This window comes from Patiria miniata, unplaced genomic scaffold (genome assembly GCF_015706575.1).
Source record: "Patiria miniata isolate m_02_andy unplaced genomic scaffold, ASM1570657v1 HiC_scaffold_5, whole genome shotgun sequence".
In the NCBI taxonomy this organism is placed as follows: domain Eukaryota; kingdom Metazoa; phylum Echinodermata; class Asteroidea; order Valvatida; family Asterinidae; genus Patiria; species Patiria miniata.
The window spans coordinates 15,350,884-15,368,670 of record NW_024037072.1 but is presented as its reverse complement, the minus strand read 5'-3'; the positions used below and the strand labels follow the sequence as shown (position 1 = coordinate 15,368,670).

General features: G+C 40.2%; 1 protein-coding gene across 10 annotated transcripts in view; it reads left to right on the top strand.

Annotated features, from left to right (window-relative positions):
* LOC119740949 (transducin-like enhancer protein 4) overlaps positions 1 to 17,787 on the top strand; it is a 65,940-nt gene that overhangs the window by 9,673 nt on the left and 38,480 nt on the right. Inside the window, exons 5-10 of one of the 10 annotated variants that reach the window (XM_038216456.1) lie at positions 6,480 to 6,542; positions 6,934 to 7,041; positions 9,772 to 9,792; positions 12,477 to 12,521; positions 13,717 to 13,897; positions 14,619 to 14,626. In XM_038216456.1, coding sequence (XP_038072384.1) covers positions 6,480 to 6,542; positions 6,934 to 7,041; positions 9,772 to 9,792; positions 12,477 to 12,521; positions 13,717 to 13,897; positions 14,619 to 14,626 — 426 coding nt within the window. Of the gene's footprint in view, positions 1 to 6,479; positions 6,543 to 6,933; positions 7,042 to 9,765; positions 9,793 to 12,476; positions 12,522 to 13,716; positions 13,898 to 14,618; positions 14,627 to 17,787 lie in introns of all 10 variants that reach the window. The other 9 variants (XM_038216455.1, XM_038216458.1, XM_038216457.1 and 6 more) reach the window with 9 other exon arrangements.

Below are 17,787 nucleotides of genomic sequence, written 5' to 3'. Positions count from 1 at the left end.
AGCACGAGCTGCAGTGTCAACGTCGCTTGGAATAGATTCTGGGTTGTAGCAAACCAGTGTCAGCAACACAAATGAGTAGTTTGTTCTCATCGGCACTCCTCGATCAATGTTCATCTTTGCCGAGCTGGGTGCGTGCACAGGCTGGGGCCACTTGTTTCTCTCCCTCTCATTCCCTGCCTCAGTCGGTGCTGTTTGCACTGTAAACAGAGCCAGGTGACAGGTCCAGCACTCAACACAGTAGCCCTTGTCAACCGTTGTGAATGATGAGCGATAACTCTTGTCCCGATTTGTCCCTTCATCTTGTTTCCCTTCTACCTCGTTCCATTACCGTTCAGGGGGGGGGGGGGGGGGGGGCATGCAAAGTCCTTCCAGGTACCTGGCTTTGCATCCAGTTAGGGGAAAGTCAAGTGTTCCCCCCCCCCCCCCCCTTTCTCTCTCTCTTTGAGTTGCTTTCACGAGGAACCGAAGCTCAAGTTCAGCCAGCCATATGAAGAAGCGGAAGAGAAACACAAGAGGCAACTCTTTTTTCTTTTTTTCCTCCCTCCCCCTTTGTAAGTGTTTGCACACGTCTGTTTGCCATGCTGGTTGCGGCCATTTGCACTGCTCTGTGTTCAGTGCTAGTAAATTGCTTGCCTTGTTTATGGTGCCCGAGTCAATATGGCGGCCCGGCCTGGCATTGCTGAATCGTCATCCGCAGCGCCCCACGGTGAAACATCCGAGGCATGTTTGAGAATAGCTGGCCGTGTTGTTACAAGGATCATTGGGGGATTGATCGCACGCGGGCAGTGTTTGCAGTGAGCAGCCCCCGGGCTGGTGAAAATTCGAATGGAAATTTACATTGTCATCATAAGTACCGGCAATATTATTTATTCAAGATCTCCTTGTTGGTCTACTACTTGCGGCTGCTGTACTAACCAGTTCATCTGTTCATTTTCATAAAGGATTTCAATGACGATTGTGTCTGACACGTGTCATCTTGTATAGATCTCAAACATTACTGGACTGGCCTGTGCATAATTTCCATGTTAATTTTCCACTCTGTGCTGTGCAGGAGAGCAAAAATTTGGATTCTCATTAAAAGCCCTAATCCTCCTCAATCCTTTGAAATCAACCAAGGTGCTCTCCGAAGATTTTAGAGGGATTGAGGCTATGTGCCTATAAAGCGCCTGCTGATTTTAGAGGATGCATGGCTTCAAGGTCTCAAAGCTGTACCTTGTATTGTTTTACTTGCTTATGCTTAGCGGTAAATGCAGGCCTACCTACAAGATTATACTGGATATCATTCGCACTGCTTCTGGAATATCGTGCGCACTGCCAGTGATTGTTGGAGGGTTTTCAAGGAACGAGACAGTGGTCACCCTCAAAGTCCAATAATAAATTCAAGAAATAGCGGATGATTTCAAAGATTGATGCTGTGTATATTTCTAATTCCTACATAGAGACAGTTGGGGGATGTGGAAGGATTGAGAATGCAGCCTAGCAACAATGCCTGGGGTTAAGGTTCCGAATTGTGGACAGTTTACGATTTGAAAGTGCTTGTTAAAACACGGTCTGTTTTAACATAAAACAAGGAGCATCTTACTCTGGTGTTTGAATACAAGTGGTTCTACTTAATCACCGGCAGACAGAAATTCAAATTCTCCAGCAGATGTCTGTCCGTCATGCCCCAGTCCGCACTCTCAGATCTCCCCCCCCCCCCTCTCCCCAACACCTCTTTTTGAAGATGGCAACAAACGAGGTTGGTTGGCCAAGCACGACGGCCCACTCCGTCATACTCCCATGGTTCACTTCATGAAGTGTGAATTGAATGCCGGGCATGCATGCAGGCAGAAACACAAGGCAGTGCCGACTGGTTTTCTCAAGTACACCGAACCTGGTATTTTTAGAGCAAAAGGATGGGGAAAAGCTGTAATTTACTAAAAAAAATTCAAGGCAGGGGAAACGGAACATGAAAGCTTCCTTGTAAGCAGCTGGACTTCACAATGATCGAGTGCAGCTTGAAAAAAGTCTGGAATTGTTCTGAAAATGTAACTTGAATTTGTAGGATTAAGTTAGCATGAAATTTACTTGGTCTAGCCATAAGAGAAGGGACTTGTGGAGGGCTAGTTTGAATCATGTTTCTAGACACCTTCATCGGCAATTTTGTTTGTTTTGTTTAATAGTTTTTTTGACACAGCGCGCAAAGAAATTGTGGAGTTTTGTAGAATTCACAGGTGAGCTTTTTTAAGTTTTCTCAGAACTTGAATTCCAAAGATTATCTCAGATTTCAAAAGATATCAAAAGGGCTGATAATTTACCCTTTAAAAAATAAAAAAAATGAAGTCCTGAAATTTGTCTTTTTAGCTTGGAGATTCCTCTGTAGTACTGAAAGTCGACCAGAAGACAAGTACAATAGTTGTTGAAAATTAAAACCATTCGATACACGTGCGGCAGGCAACGAAATGTCTCAGCCGAAACATTGGCCCTTGGACATGTAATAAAAATAAAAGCTGGTGGGCCATTGCCCATGCTACGAGCTCTTGCGAAAACAATTGAGATGTGGCACGAGCACCTTGTTGCCCCGTAGGTGCGCCACCCGAAACCTGCTTGACGTGGTCACTGGACACCTCTCATGGCCTGTCCTGGCTTCTTTTTCCCGAGCGAAAACACTATTGAAAGATATGCACTCGTAGGACCGGGAGCAGTGCTCTCGCCGAGGTTCCAGAGTGGACACGAAAAACCAGCAGCGATCCGCCTGCCCCGCTATTAAATTTGATTGGTTTGTAACCAGACGACCGGAGTGGGTCTTTATTAGGTCATTTGTCTCAAAGGATACTGTGTGAAGAGCCTTCACCACAGATCCCCTTTCCCCCACAGAAAAAAAAAAAACAAGGGAAAAAAAATGAAATTGATTAATTTACCTCTAAGGCCTGAAGTTCATGAAGTGAATGCACATGGTATTTTTCCATATATTTTTTGTGAGGTTGGGGACTGTTGATGGTGCTAAGCATATTTGACAAGGAAAATTGCTGTTAATAACGTAATAAAACAAGTTCAATTTATTTTGATATATTCAATAATGTTCTGTAAGTTCATTCTTCCTTTCCTTATGATAAAATCAGGAGTGCAATTTGTTAGAGTTGAAAACTGATTGCACTTGTGAAATTCATGTACTGTCAACCAAAACACATTAAAAACAGCAATGTGAAATGTCAGACGTTCACACACAACATTATGAGTTCAATTTATTCAAAATGTAAGTTACCCCTCCTCCAACACAATGTGGTTATGTTTAATGAAACAAGGGCGGAAGTATGCAATGGCATAGAACATTGATTGGGTCGGCCAACACGTTATACTTATAGCACCATTACGGTCCCATTTGTATGAACTGTTCTATTTCAAGTCCCGCACATTTTTGTTGCGAAGCACAAAACCCCTCCCAGTGCATTTGAGCGTAATTAACGCTAAAAAAAAAAAAAAACCAGTGAACGGTGAGCGGTTCTCACTAGGACGCGCAGACTCAGCAAGTAAATGCTTCAGCATGCTCCGATGCGTCTATATCCATCCAGGGCCACACCAGAGATGGAGCAAGCAGATACGCATGGCCGGCAATGCAACGCTTTTCATTAATATATTAGTGGATGCGCCACGGCTGCCTGGCCATGTATAATGAGGGTGTGAACCAGCCCTTAGCAGCATAGTAATAGCTGATGCTTTGGGAATACCACCCATGATTAGCCATGCGAAACCGGGGACTGAAACCAGACCCTTTCTTTTTTTTCTTTTTTTTTGGGGGGTTTGTAACACGAGCCGGGTTGTATGAAGACAGATGACGGTGATACGCAGTCTGGAGGATCATGGTCTCGTATTTTCCCGTTAATGGCCACGGACGGGTAACTGCGCGTGACCGTCACGCTCCACGACAAAAAAAAATGCATATTTGTACATGTGCATTTGGTTTGTGGGAGGAAAGAAAGGGGGTAGGCGTACACGTGTAGACGGAAAGGAACGCTTGGACTTCTGTTGCGTGTCAAAATGGCTTCACGAGAAACTTATGCAAATTGTAAAGTACACATCGTCGTTTTTATTTTGCTGCAGGCGCTTTTGTTTGTTGTGCTTTCATTGTACCTGGAAACAATGCCAATGTCAGGATGATGAAGGTGTGTCTTGGAGTGTGACTTTCTTTGTTGTCACCAGTGGTTTGGGTGAATCAAAACAGTGCACAGTCATGTGCCAACGATGACATTCAGCAATAGAAAAATAAATACATATTTAATAAGAAATAAAGCATGTAGAAACATTCTGACCTTTCTGAAACATTTTTTACAACAGTAAAAAAAAAATTAATGGTAATCAAATGGAATTTCATGTCTGAGAGAAGTTCCCCAAGCAAAACAAGATGTTGCAATATTTTCAGGAACTGCATATTTTGTCTTCCAGATAACTTCCATCTATCACCGACATAAAAATAGAAATCCTGAGTTAACAGTATTATGATTTTTTTTCATTTTTTTCAGTTGACAACTAATGTTCTTCCACATAACATAATTCATGTCACTCAGTTATATAATTTGAATATTTTTAACCTTTCCTGTATAGACACGGGTCCTAAGAGCTTTTGTAACGTTAACATGCTCGTGCTGCATAACAAAAAACAAAAATCTGTTTCAAAAATTCCTTGTCAGCCGATTATTGTTTTGAACATATTCATTGTTACAGTCTCTGGCGGCTTGTAAATCCTCTGACTTAATTGAGGTTCTGAAATAGGATTATTTTTTGATAACGTTGATTAAATTTCGGGAAAATCCCACAGGAAAATTAAGAGCAGAAAAAAAAGAAGAAATGTCGAGCCAGTCAAGCAAAAAAGATCACTCCTTGAAGTATAATGGGTTTTTTTCCTCCTCCTCACTCGGCTTTCAAATTAAGCCGGCAAGTCCTGATCAATGGATGAAGAAAGCGCCAGTGTTTGAAATTCTCCTTGCGAAGACCTTCTCTTGGGAATCAGAGCACGTCCATTTAGCTGTTTACAGCCTGCGGGATTAGGCCGGCCGTTGGAACTTGTCTTTTACTCCTGTACGGTCGGTGGCCCGGCCAGAATTGGAGGGTTTAGAGGATTTTTTTTTCTGGATGTAATTGAAGGGCCTTCTTGAGAGCTGGGAGCACTATCTCATAGCTCACCGTTGGGGGGGGGGGGGAGTCCTGGGTGCTAGGCTGCTACATGTAGCTGTCACTGGAATGGGAAACAGTTTCCATGGAGACAGAAGCACTATATAATGCCTGCAATGTTTTGTCTTCCTGCCTGTCCATTGGTCAGTTCTGCTTTTGAGAAGTGGTGGATCCTAGAGCAACCTAGAGTGACGTTTATGTATCCCTGATAAGTAAAATGCCCTGGCCATCAGATCATTTTGCTGAGCAGCTCCAGATCTGTATCCTCACATGTAACCATTTATACACCTGGATGGAGAGAGGCAATTGTAGTTAAGTGTCTTGCCCAAGACCACAAGCACCATGTCCCACGTGGGCATAATTTGAACCCACGTACCATCCCGTGTGTCGAGCACCATAATAATTTTGCTGCGGTGCTCTACAATTATCGACACCTCCTTTACTTTTCAAATATAGTATGGGTACTCGCCCTTCTGAATAATATCCACCACTCTTGGAGAACCATGATGTGTACTTCAGAAGTCAATTTATCCAGTCAAAAGTGCAGAGGTGAGACTGATTACATCTACATGTAAATCACGGTTTGCCAAATCGCAGGAAAGAAAGAAAAAAAAAGAGCAAACCCAATTAAAGTGAGCAGGCTCCATCTCCGCATTTGACATCTCAACTTGGATAGTTTGTGCGATGACGATAGTTGGCGGTTTGGATCATGGTCCAATGAAAGGCAGGACAGATTTAGATCAAGCAAACTATCCCCTCCTCGGGGACTGAACCGAAAAAACTTGTCATTAGGGGAGTGTGAGGCTGTAAGCCATGCAGCATGAGCCTGCCACAGGGAAAGCAACTGATCATCAATCCAGCGTGTTGATTGATCGGTCATGCTCTATTTACACATTCCAGGTTTTTTTCTTTCAGGTTTCTTTTCTTTGTTAGCTCTTCTGTCATGTCACCTTTTTTCTTTTGCTGTAATTACAGCGCTGGGGTCTACATCATCCTAACGGAGGCGACCTGGAATTCCTGCTCTCTTTCGCGCATACTTGTCTACACTGCAATCGACCGCGATTGATTCTGGGGTTCAGATATTGTAATTACAGCAAAGACTGAATTCCTATTTCCCCCCCCCCCCCCCCCCCCCCCGAAAATAAAAAAAATCTGGGACTGGAATGAATTTGACAAATGCAGCCAATGCTTGTAGTAGCAGAATTGAAAAATGTGTGCCCACAAATAATTTAAAATGACACTATTCAATCATTAAGGTTTAATCACTGTTCAATCATAAAGTGTGGAGAAATTAACAAATCTGTTAACTTTTTTCAATATTCCGTTTACAGACAGAAATTGCCAAGCGTCTCAACGCAATCTGTGTACAAATCATCCCATTTCTCTCACAAGAGGTAAGTCTTACATCCAACAGAGAAGTTAAATTTTTCAGTTTGAAATTTCCACACTTTCCTTATCAGACGAATCCAGGCACGTGGTCACAGTTATACACGCATGTGGCCCCCTTCAATGGAGAATCCACTGCTCACGCTATTGTACAAAACAACTGTCCTGTAAAGGATTATCTGAACAATAGCTAGCACAATGCTTTCACCATTGAAGGGGGCCTTCGCGATAGAATTGATAACGTGCCCGGATTGGTCTGTACATTTCGGATTACCCAATAACGCCATTGAATGGGCTAAGGCCCATTGAGTAGACTAGATGCATGACAAGACTTCCGGTGAGTAGCCATTCTGAATCCATTGACACCAATTGTGTGCGCTCAGAAGCCAACTTTACTAGGCCTTGCTGCCTTGTCATGTTTTCCCCTCGCAGCACCAACAGCAAGTTGCAGCGGCTGTGGAGAGAGCTAAGCAGGTCACAATGACCGAACTCAACGCCATCATTGGGGTGAGTCCCGATTCATGTTCTCAAACCCGTTTTGTCAATTTGTCCACTTTTAACTCGTCTTTCAATCAACAGTATACAAATCTCTTTTGTTTTATGGAGCTTCGATTGGAGTTTCTTGGCATTTTTTTTCCATTGTACATTTTGACTTGAGGGATTTAGCTTATACTATCTGAACTAAACAGGATGCTAAGAATGGTTGTATGACCTCTAAAATTGATTTGAAGCACTTGACAATATCTTTTATGCAAATTTATTTGTTGCATGCAAAAAGAATGTGCTTCTCCATACAAACTGAATATGTAAAATGATTCCCTCCATAATTCACAAGGGGGTATATTGCATTAGGGAGGTGTACATGTATGTGAGCACGATCCTACAACACACCTACAATACATGTACATCCTTACCTGTAGTCTTTGTCCAAGACTGGGTTTTCTTTTTCGATTTTCGATTCCTGACGAGTCAGTAAAGCCAACACAGTGGTAGAGGGCCCCATCAACAAGATAAATCAAAACCAACCTTAGGAACTTTGACAGTGGGACCCAAAACACATTCCAAGCTTACCTCTCACATGTGCCTTTGCTTGGACATAGCTGGCGCCTGTGAGGTTTGCTCGGAATGTCTTGGGTCCCATTGCCAACGTTCCCAAGTCTGGTTTTGATTCATCTTGTTGATGGCGCCCTTGCCTGCACTTGTCAGGGATCTGAGTCCAATTTCATGGCACTGCTAACCACAGAATTCCGTGCTTACGATCACCATTTTGTGCTAATCGTGCTAGCAAAAAAATTCTGTGCTGACCCTATAAGCACAGAATTACATGCGCATAAGCCAAAATTCCTCTCTAAGGCATGAAATACGCTTACCGTAAGCACGGAATTTGTTCTGCTATAGTAAGCAGGGATTTTTTGCAAACTGTAAGCAAAGCCAAGAAACTGGGCCCAGGACAGGCTGCTTTAGGGGATCCAAATCCAGTCCTGAACCAAGGCTACTATACCTGGGGAGTCCTTCCCTGACCGCATATTCCCACCTCACCACTTTTTTTTATTAATTCTACACTCACATCCTACACTCTTAACCAAACCCTGACCAAACCATCGGTTGTTGATAACCGTGAGTCGGAACTGCCCATAGGAAAAAGCCCAGGTCAGACTTTTTCCTTCCTCCACAGACAGAGGTACATGGAGTCTAGATCCCATGGTAGATATCTTCCCGTTAAATGGGGTATATCCGGCCATTTTACATGCACCAAGATTGAGGAAAGGAAACATATCTGGAGTTCTTAAAAGCTTGACCCTGTCATTAAAATATGATATATGTGCCCTCCAGCACAAAACCGGTCAAAAGTCGTAAAGTCGGTTTTTTTTTAAATACAGCATATAATACAGTCTATAATATAGAGTATCACTGAAAATTGGGAACTGAAAATACCTATAACTCGGTCAGATTCCCATATTCTATACATCATTGGAAAGCTCATTCAATATCCTTTCCAATGAGCCTCAAACCCAGTTTTCAAAAGTTGGTTCAAGTGACTGGTTTTTATGCTTAGAGGGTCACATAATTATCCTTAATTTAAGGATAGGGACAGTACCTTGTAAACTACAAACCCTTTCCCTGCAATTCCCCAAACCCTTTCCTGAAAGGACCTGAAATGAACTGAAATCTTAAAAACAAGTATGACGCAGAGGCCTGAGCAATTTCAGACCCATTTTTGAATTTGGTTGACGTGGGATATTTTTAATTCAAGTCTGTGAATGCCTGTGGTTTCGTGGCTGCTTTCCATTCACACAGTGCAGCCAACTGAAGTGAAACTGATTCGATACCTTGACTAAGGCGGTGAGGAATTTCGCCCTGTTCTTCATGGCCAGTGATTGTAAAATTCTCTACGATTGTTTGGCCCGATTCAGTTTAGTGAATCGAAGAAAAAAAATTGAAAAAACTCGGTGGGTATTTTGCCTTGTTTTTGAATTTTGTAAAAGGAAGGTATTTTAGACAATAGAGCCCCAAATATGTTTGCATTTCGCGGCGGTTGAATTTATCTTTGGTTCACTAATCCCAAAATGTGAAAGGTTAAAAATAGTTGCGGGTTTCATTTGAGAGGGTCTAAATTTGCCATTTTTGTGAAAGCAAGTTTATAAGTGGGGCTCTTGGTCTGCCGAGCAAAGAAAAGTAACTTTCTCTGATGGTTGTTACATCCAGTCCCCCAAGTAATCTCAGGGATGCTTCAGCAACCAACCTGAAGAAAAAAAAACTTCAGATGATAAAAAATCTCTGAATAAAAAGAAGCTTCGATGAGTTCGGACCTTCCGAATTATGGCCACGTAGACCAAAAACGTTTTTAATGATGGTATAAAAGAATCAGCACATGAACAATTCAGAAAAATATCTTTTTGAGTGCAAGTACAAGTTGGGCTTCTGCTTTTACGTGAGTATAATAATGCCAAGAAAGAACAGCAGGAGTTTCCTCCCCAAGTTAATGAAACAAAAATGTCTGAAGATCTGAAGTAAGGGTACTTTTATATGACCTTTTTTTTTTTTTTTTTTACTACAGAATCATAGGAAAATCTGAAGGGAAAAAAACCAGTGAAAATGTTTAAAAGAATCAAAGAAACGGGGAGAAAAGTTCCAAAACTGTTGCCATGACACCCACTGTGCCCATTCCCCAACTCAGGCCCAGCTCAACCACCTTCTCATGTAGGCTGTTATCTTTTGTTTCTTTCTCAGCAACAGTCGGCGTTTCCACATTTTTCCGTAAGTTTGACAGTTTCCTCTCTCTTTATCTCTGCAAAAAAATGCACAAGTTTCTGAGAAACACAAAAAAAGCAGACCTCCCGAAATGAACAAGACAGCTCGGTTGTGTTTTAATAATGCTGTCTGAGGGGGGGATGAAACATGGAAATAAATGTAGCTGTTTCACATTAATCTTTGCATTTTGAAACAAAGGGAAGACAAAACGAAATTGACAGAAAACCGACCAGGAATTGGAGTGCAGACGGCAGATGGAGACAGCGGCTTCACCTCATTAAACACATTTTTTTCAAATGAGTGATAATTCAATTTAAGAAAGCATGGGACTTGGGCTGTTCACACTGGAATTAAACCAGGAACTTGCATGTCTGTATTTTAAAGCCTGCATGTACTTCAAGAGTGTACTTGACCAGTTTTCTTCCAAGGAAACTTGTTGAGATAAGACTACTATTATATGCAAGTATAGCCTGTAACGTTTGTTTAACAACCAATTAGGCTTGTTAAGTGGACAGGTCAATTTGTAAAGGACAAAGCTCAATATGATTGCTATGTTGTAATTAACAAAAGGTACGTGTACAGAGACAATTGGAATCCCACTTATGCCATGGTCGCTACGTGTTTGTTTGAGTCTGGGCCTGGGTAAAAAAAAAAATGGTAGCGAATGGTAAAAACTTATTTTCATTATTTATGGGTTTATTGAGAAATTAACTTGTGTTTGGCTATTAGGCAGTGCTTTAAAGGGAATGTACATCATTGGCTTTTGCTGTAATTTTCAGAAATGAACTATTTGAGGGGTTAGTATAATAGATCAAATATTGTTACACTGACATGTTTGAAGTTTTGTGTTCGAAAATGCTGGAAAAACCAAGAAAAACAAAAATGTTCAAGTAGTCTGGTTCCTTGACTCCACTAAAGATAAAATGGATCAATTTATAGATGCCGGAAAATTGTAAGGTAAGGGAACCAGTCTAGCTGGCCTGCACCCGTTTATGAATATGTAACCAATAGCAAACAAAATTTGGACTAAAAAAAGTGTAAAATTGGGGCAGTGGTTGAAAAATAGTTAGGTTTTTCCAACGGTGGTTGGCCGACCACGATTGGAAATGTATACAAAAATACCATTTTCTTGAAAATGACTTCACACCAGGTGCCATAATTTTACAGGATGCTTTAGACTGTCATTTACCAACATCCTAGTAAGGTATTTCGTAAAAACTTGGTAGTTTTATTTTTCGATGTTTGCAAATGTTGTATATTCCCTTTAAATCAATACTGTGGATCATTGAGAAATGATGCGTTTATGGGATACATTATGCAGCTTGAAAAAACTACCTAAATTACATCACCAGTTTGGTGTGGTCATTTTACCAAACCCACATATGTGCATATTAACATTTTGATTTGAAATGCACATTGCCAATAATTTGCACATTGCCAATAATTTGCCAGATGAAATAATCATGCAAAATATTGTGACGTAACAAGCAACTTTTTCCAAGTCATTGTACGTATCCTGTACGCATACCATTTCAAATGGTCCCTAATTTTTATTTTCCATGATGGGATACATTAAATACATTGAGTACATTAAGCCAGTGGATATCTGTTTATGATTTGTTTGGCACAGCTTTTCAGCGAAATTAGCAATACAATAGGTCTTTAAGTACACATGGCCTCGAGACAAAGTAAAATAGTACAATCCTTTGTCTCAACTAGGTTGTTAAACCACAGCACCAGTAGATAAAACGTCTGTCCAAATGTACATGTTCAATAAAACAGTAATACTATACGATCTTTGATAACGCAGTCATTTTTGGATATCGGTTAGGTTTTTTTTTTCTCCCTAAATATGAGGGTTAGGGTTATCAGTGGTTTCAAGCTGCTAATGCTGCCAGACGAGCAAACAAGTTTTTATCGGGACTCAAGGAGAATTTATTTGCATATAGGGTTGGCCAGTTACCAAGGAAACAAGGGCCAAAAGGATATTTCATCTCGTAAAGAGGGCGGTGTCAATTGGAGACTAAGGAATAAAACCAATATAAGTGGCAGGGAATATAAATCATGTTTGTCTAACTGCTTCTCAGCTTCGGGCGATTGATATCTGTATGTGGTTTTGTGTTTAATGTTTGTTTGTCGCTTGATAGTTGATAAGTTAATATTTAAAATTTTAATTGCTTCGAAAAAGATTTAACGGTTCTCAGTCACAGTGGCAGTAAAATACCGTAGTTGCACATTAATACTAACTTTTTACATGTGGGTTTGAAAGAAAATTTGACGTTTCAGTTAATTCTGTTAATTTTATTCCTAATTTTTTTGGTGGTGCATGCTGTTATATAATTTTTCTTCTGTTTATAACTACATCTTTCAGCAAGTCTTTGAAGAATGATCCATTCAACCCACTTTTAGTTTTTTATGTTTGTTTACATCAGGCCTAATAATAATAAATTATATCAAATTTTGTTAGGGGTTGTGGGAGTTTTTTTTTATTTAACATTGTTGTCAAAGCCTTTGTTGTTCGTATTGATTTTTTCCACTCATTCAACACTATATAAACCGCATATGTACATGTACTGTAGTCCACAGCACACCTCCACAGAAGCACCCTTAATTGACCATGATTTCAATTAGATCGTTATTGTTGACTCTGCCACTAATCATCTTGTGGTTTTGGGGTGTGTAATACACAGGGCATTGTGCAGCAACAGCTGTTCTTTCAGGGATCAACTTGGAAAGTGAGTGTGCTCCCCAAGACAGCACCGATGTTAATTTAGTCGGAGTATTTCAAACAAACTGAGCCTATGCTGTCAGCAGTTTTTTCGTATATATAAGTGTGTGTGGCAGTATGCGAGATCCATTTTGCTTTTTTTGCAATCTGATTTTTTTTTACTTTTAGAGTGGGTTTAATCTGAAGCTCATCAGTTGCCAAACTGATTGATATTAATCTTCTCATTTTGAATTCAACAAAATTGGGACGTAAAATAAATTATTATGACCTCCGGATGACAGAAGTTGAACCAGCTTGTTTAAAATGCAGTCAATTAAGTTAATGTCTGTACTGTCTTTGTAAACGATAATTCTGCCTGCGCTCATGGAGTGACCGTTTTACACAAGCTTGTAAATTTCTCGTCTGAAATGGCTCAGAATGTTTTCACCACCGCATTTTCCATTTTGTCACAAGTAGTGTTTGTTTCTTTATTATAGGAGCATGAATCAATAAATATATCTGTTGGCGTTTACATTTTAATTTTTTTTATCTCTTACGTTACGTTTTGGGGTTTTGAAGTTTGGTTACGGGATGGGATTTAATTTTTTATTTTTTTATTTAGTTTTGATTGAGTTTGACTTGTTTTGAGTTTTCTTGTATGCCTGCACTCTGCCAGAACAATTTCACGTTTAGATTTTTTAACAAAATTATGGGTGAGCTGTTGGTGTTTTCACTGTAGCTTGTTGGTTGTAACACGTACACTGTTTTTAAGAAAAAAAAGGTCTGCTTAAAAAAAAAATGTTTTCACATTTTGTCGGTTTGTTGTAGTTGCCTGTAGCAAGTCTAACTATGATTGAGCTTTTATCAAACTTTTCTATTTCATTATACTTGTACCACAATCACATGACATGGCCGGTATACAATTTTCAAGACAATAAACACTTGCGACACACCACTGCTACGTTGTTATTGTTTAGGTTTGATGTTGACAGAAGTGCTCTCCATAATTTTCTTTTTCTGTAGTGTTGAAGAAAATTGCTCAATGTTCTTTGCTTGACACACTCTACCCCTTTCGATTTCTGCAGTCAGTGGTGATTTTTATATTTTAAATCAATGTATTCATAAGCACTTCTGCTGAAAAGATCTTTCCTCATTAAAAGTCCAATCCCTTCATGTCCCAGTATCTAAAAAAATTCACCCCCTTGTTTTCCATTTCACCCCAGGGAGGCCAGGCAGCCCTTCAGCACCCGTTGCCCCACGCCCATGCCCCGCCCGTACCCATGCCCGCCCATCCAGCTAGTATAGGGGGAGCGCCCAGTATGATGTCAGGACACGGTTCAGGACTGTTGCAGCTGTCCAACGCGATGAACTCGCACCCACCAATCCCTGTCAAGGATGAGAAAGGTATGGCCAAAGTTATGATCTTTTCCCTTTCTAATTATCTTTTTGACTTTGGACTAAATTGCTGTTCATGTGACGGATTTAGGGCAATGCACTATGACTGTATTTGACTGCAAAGTGATGATTTTCTTGCTGCCATCTGCAGGTACCATTTCGAGCCAATATATTATGCAATGGGTATTATTTCATTTTTGACCATCAGTATGTTTTGTAAAATATGTATAGTTAACTTTTGGGTACAAAAGTATGCCTTTGCTTCAAGCTTTAAGCTATCATCGTTTATGTTATGTTTTACAACAAAATGCATTTCACTTTCGGTAATTTTTATTTAGGAAAAACTCCTTTCATTATCCCTAACTCCCTAGGGGGTATGCAAAATCGTATTGAAATTGGAGGATTCAGGACTTGGAGACATTCTGTACATCCAAATTAGATTTCATTGTACATGTATGATTGATACAAATTTTGGTAATCCAACGTCATTCATTTCAAGTTACAACATTTTTAAAATAATGTTCTGGGATTGAAATGCCACTGAAAAAGCCTTTTGGAAGATGTAATATGAAATAACATTGCTCGTATATTTTCAATCTTCTGTTTTACAAAGACTAATGTTGTACAACTTTTGTTTTTGCACCACTGTTACGTTTTTCGTCATATCCATTCCCTGCAACTCTGCTGTGGATTCCTTCTGCCTTTCTGCCAATGCACTCCAACCACACAGAGAGACAGGTAAGTCTAACAAATAATTGATACCTAATTTGTCAATTGCTTTCTTTCTTTCTTTCTTTCTTTCTTTCTTTACATTTTGTACGAGAACAGTTCTATTGCCCATCCTTCATTTGTAGGGATTATGTGTTAGGCAGTGCAATTTGTACCCAGGTTTAGGTCTTACACTGCTCAAAGCCCACTGGGTCTGAGATCATAATCTGAAGGGCTTTGTGTGTAGCATTACATTATTATCGGATCATCTCTTCGGCAAACCTTGGATTTTTTTTTTCTCCCAGAAGGGATGGGATTATAAATAAACATTGGAGATTGGGACAGATGGTGGGGTCAGACTTTGCTGCTCAGAGTGAGAGAGAGAAAAAAGTACACATTCATTGACCTTTTTTGTATCTGTCATTCAGAACACTTCTGACCACATACCAAGGTCTATAGTCGTGTTCCCTAACGTGGCACACTTCGAAGCTTACCCGACTTTCCTCGTGTAGTGTTGCCAAACCTCTTTGTTGACAAACCTCAAATTCATGCATTAAAATACTGGTACTTTTACCTTATTAATGCTTGCTATTTAACCTCTGTGAACGATTTCAGTTTCATAAAATTTAATCCGAAATTCAAAAACTGTGGCGTCCGGAAATTGGGCACAAATTGGCGGAGTGTTCCCTAACATGGCGCACTTGAATAAATCTTGGAAAATTCCAAATTAACACTTAAGAATTCCTGTAAACTTGATAAATTGTGATAAATAATTATTATCTCTACTTACATACCCAGCCAAATGTTTGTCAGAAAATTATTTTCTTATTTTTCAGGGCATTTTCAAAGGGTTCACTTTGCACTTGAAAATAAAATCGGAAAATCACGCCAAAATAACTTTTCCTTCTAACTTTGTTACGGGTAAATAAACTCGCGATTTATGAACAGGACTGTTTAGAACTTGATGAAATTTCACTTTCTGTGAAATTTCAGTTAAAACTTTTGCTCTAGGTAGGCGCTACAGGCGAAAAATCAAAGTGCGCCACGTTAGGGGCCGCGCCACGTTAGGGTACATCAACAATAATACAAATGTACATGTTGTACTGTAACCCTAGTGTAGTCCACTATTGCTGTGATAAACATCAGCCTTTACATGAATTAGTCAGGTGCATTGGTGGTGAGTGCAGTGGTAAAAATAATTTCATGAGGTGACAGATGGAATGTTCCATTCCACGAGGCGAAAATGGAACATTCCATCTGTCACCAAATGAAATTATTCTTTCCATTGCACGAAGGTAAAGCTTTCATTATTTTTTGTACAACACCTGAATAAATCTTCATCATCTGATTGGTCTGAGGCGCCCAACTTGCCAGTTGCATACCTGATCTGTAGTAACATATAGTTTGTAGGTGACTGGTGAGCATGTTTCACCACAACCACCAAAAATAATTTCAGTCACTTACATAATCAGTACCGAAAATGCATGTTAGTCATGTACTAACTGAATTTATACTATTTTGGCGAGTCCATCCTTTGCGATTATTTTTTTCAAAATTTGAAATTTAAAACCATCAAGTTGAAACACGAAAGGAAGCCGTCAGTTATATCAGTAGGCATTAAGTAGTGCCATAAAATGGAGAAAACAACGACATGAAACAATTGCCCCATTTCCCTGATAACCTTTCATGCTCAAATGTCAAAATTATGCAAATGTCCTAAATCAACTCACATGTAGACTTTTGTGTGTCACTTTACCCTGAACCAAAAAGACTGTCCGCATAATCCCTCCCTCATTTGGATAATTGCTAGGCGAAGCCTTCCCGTGACAATTCAACTGGACGGGACGCCAGCTTTTCCAGGACTAATGTGCTGTTTTTCAAGGGGGATTAAAAGATTAAAAAAAGCTCAGGCAAGATGATACGGTGTCAGAACCTGTAAGCTGCTTTCCCCCTCAACCCGGGGAGGAAAAAAATAATCGGCTTAGCGGAGCCCGTCCCCAGCCGCAGATGCTGATAAAGCAAGTTATGAAAAATGTATTTATCACGGGGAAGGGACGTTATTTGCAGGGGAGGGGGGGGGGTAGTTATGGGGAGGCTTACTGAAGGACTGTAGACAGTAGGATGATCCAAGAAAGGTATAGAGAGGGTGAATTTTCAGGGAAGATGAAGATGTGATTCATGTGATTCTACTCCCCAGAGTCAGTAGGACTTAACAGTAATGCATATGATAGAAGGACATGAATAAGAACATGATCAGAGTTTTCTATGAGGATATTACATGTGTGTGACATGAAGATGGTACCAAAAACATGACATGGTCAATCCCTAGGCAGCAGCAAAGAAATTTTTACTTGAAACTTGTTTGTCAAAAAAATTGTCAACACTGAATCATGTGTGCTTGTCTCATTCACACTCTTAATGCAGATCAATCAACTTTTTCCAAAGTGATCTTTCTTTGTCACTGGTTGTTGGATTTTTTTCCAGGTTTTTCTTATTAAAGTCCACAGTTTGTAATATTTTAGTAAGGAGATTTCAAACAAGCATGTCAGCTTGTTTTGCTGGTTTCCTTGTTAAGTTTTCCGCTTAACACATGCTAACAAAATACCTACAAGTGTACAAATCAGCAATATGTTCAAGTGACAACTTCATCTGGCAGTTGCAGTATGCATGAACATAGGTGACAGACATAAATGAATCAACCAGTTCCTCACTGTTCTAATGAGGTCTCCAGGAAATCTGAATCAATAGGGCCCTGTATTTACACAAATTGTAAACTGACTACTTTCATGGGCCAGTAGGTCACAGCTGGCTTGGGGCGAAGTCTCAAGGGACTTTTCAAGGGGTGGCCCTGAATAGTTATTTTGTCTGCAAAATCACTCCCCCCTGTTTCTCATCTCAAGATGCCCTGTCCTGGCGGTGTGTTTATGCTGTCAATGACCAGCCTAGGCCGGTCACATAATTTGATCATGGTTGAAGTGGCAGTCCTAGCTAATCGCATTTGCATGCCTGCATGGGCATGCATCCACCAAAGGCTTCCTGTTCAAAAATAAGGGGGGGGGGTAGATAATGGCCACCTTTGTTGGTTGTCTCATGGAGCTGTTAATGGTTGTCTGTAGTCAGTGTCGTATTCCTCCATGGTTATACACTGAAGAAATCACCTGCAATTATGCCAACCCCAACCCCCAAGTGCT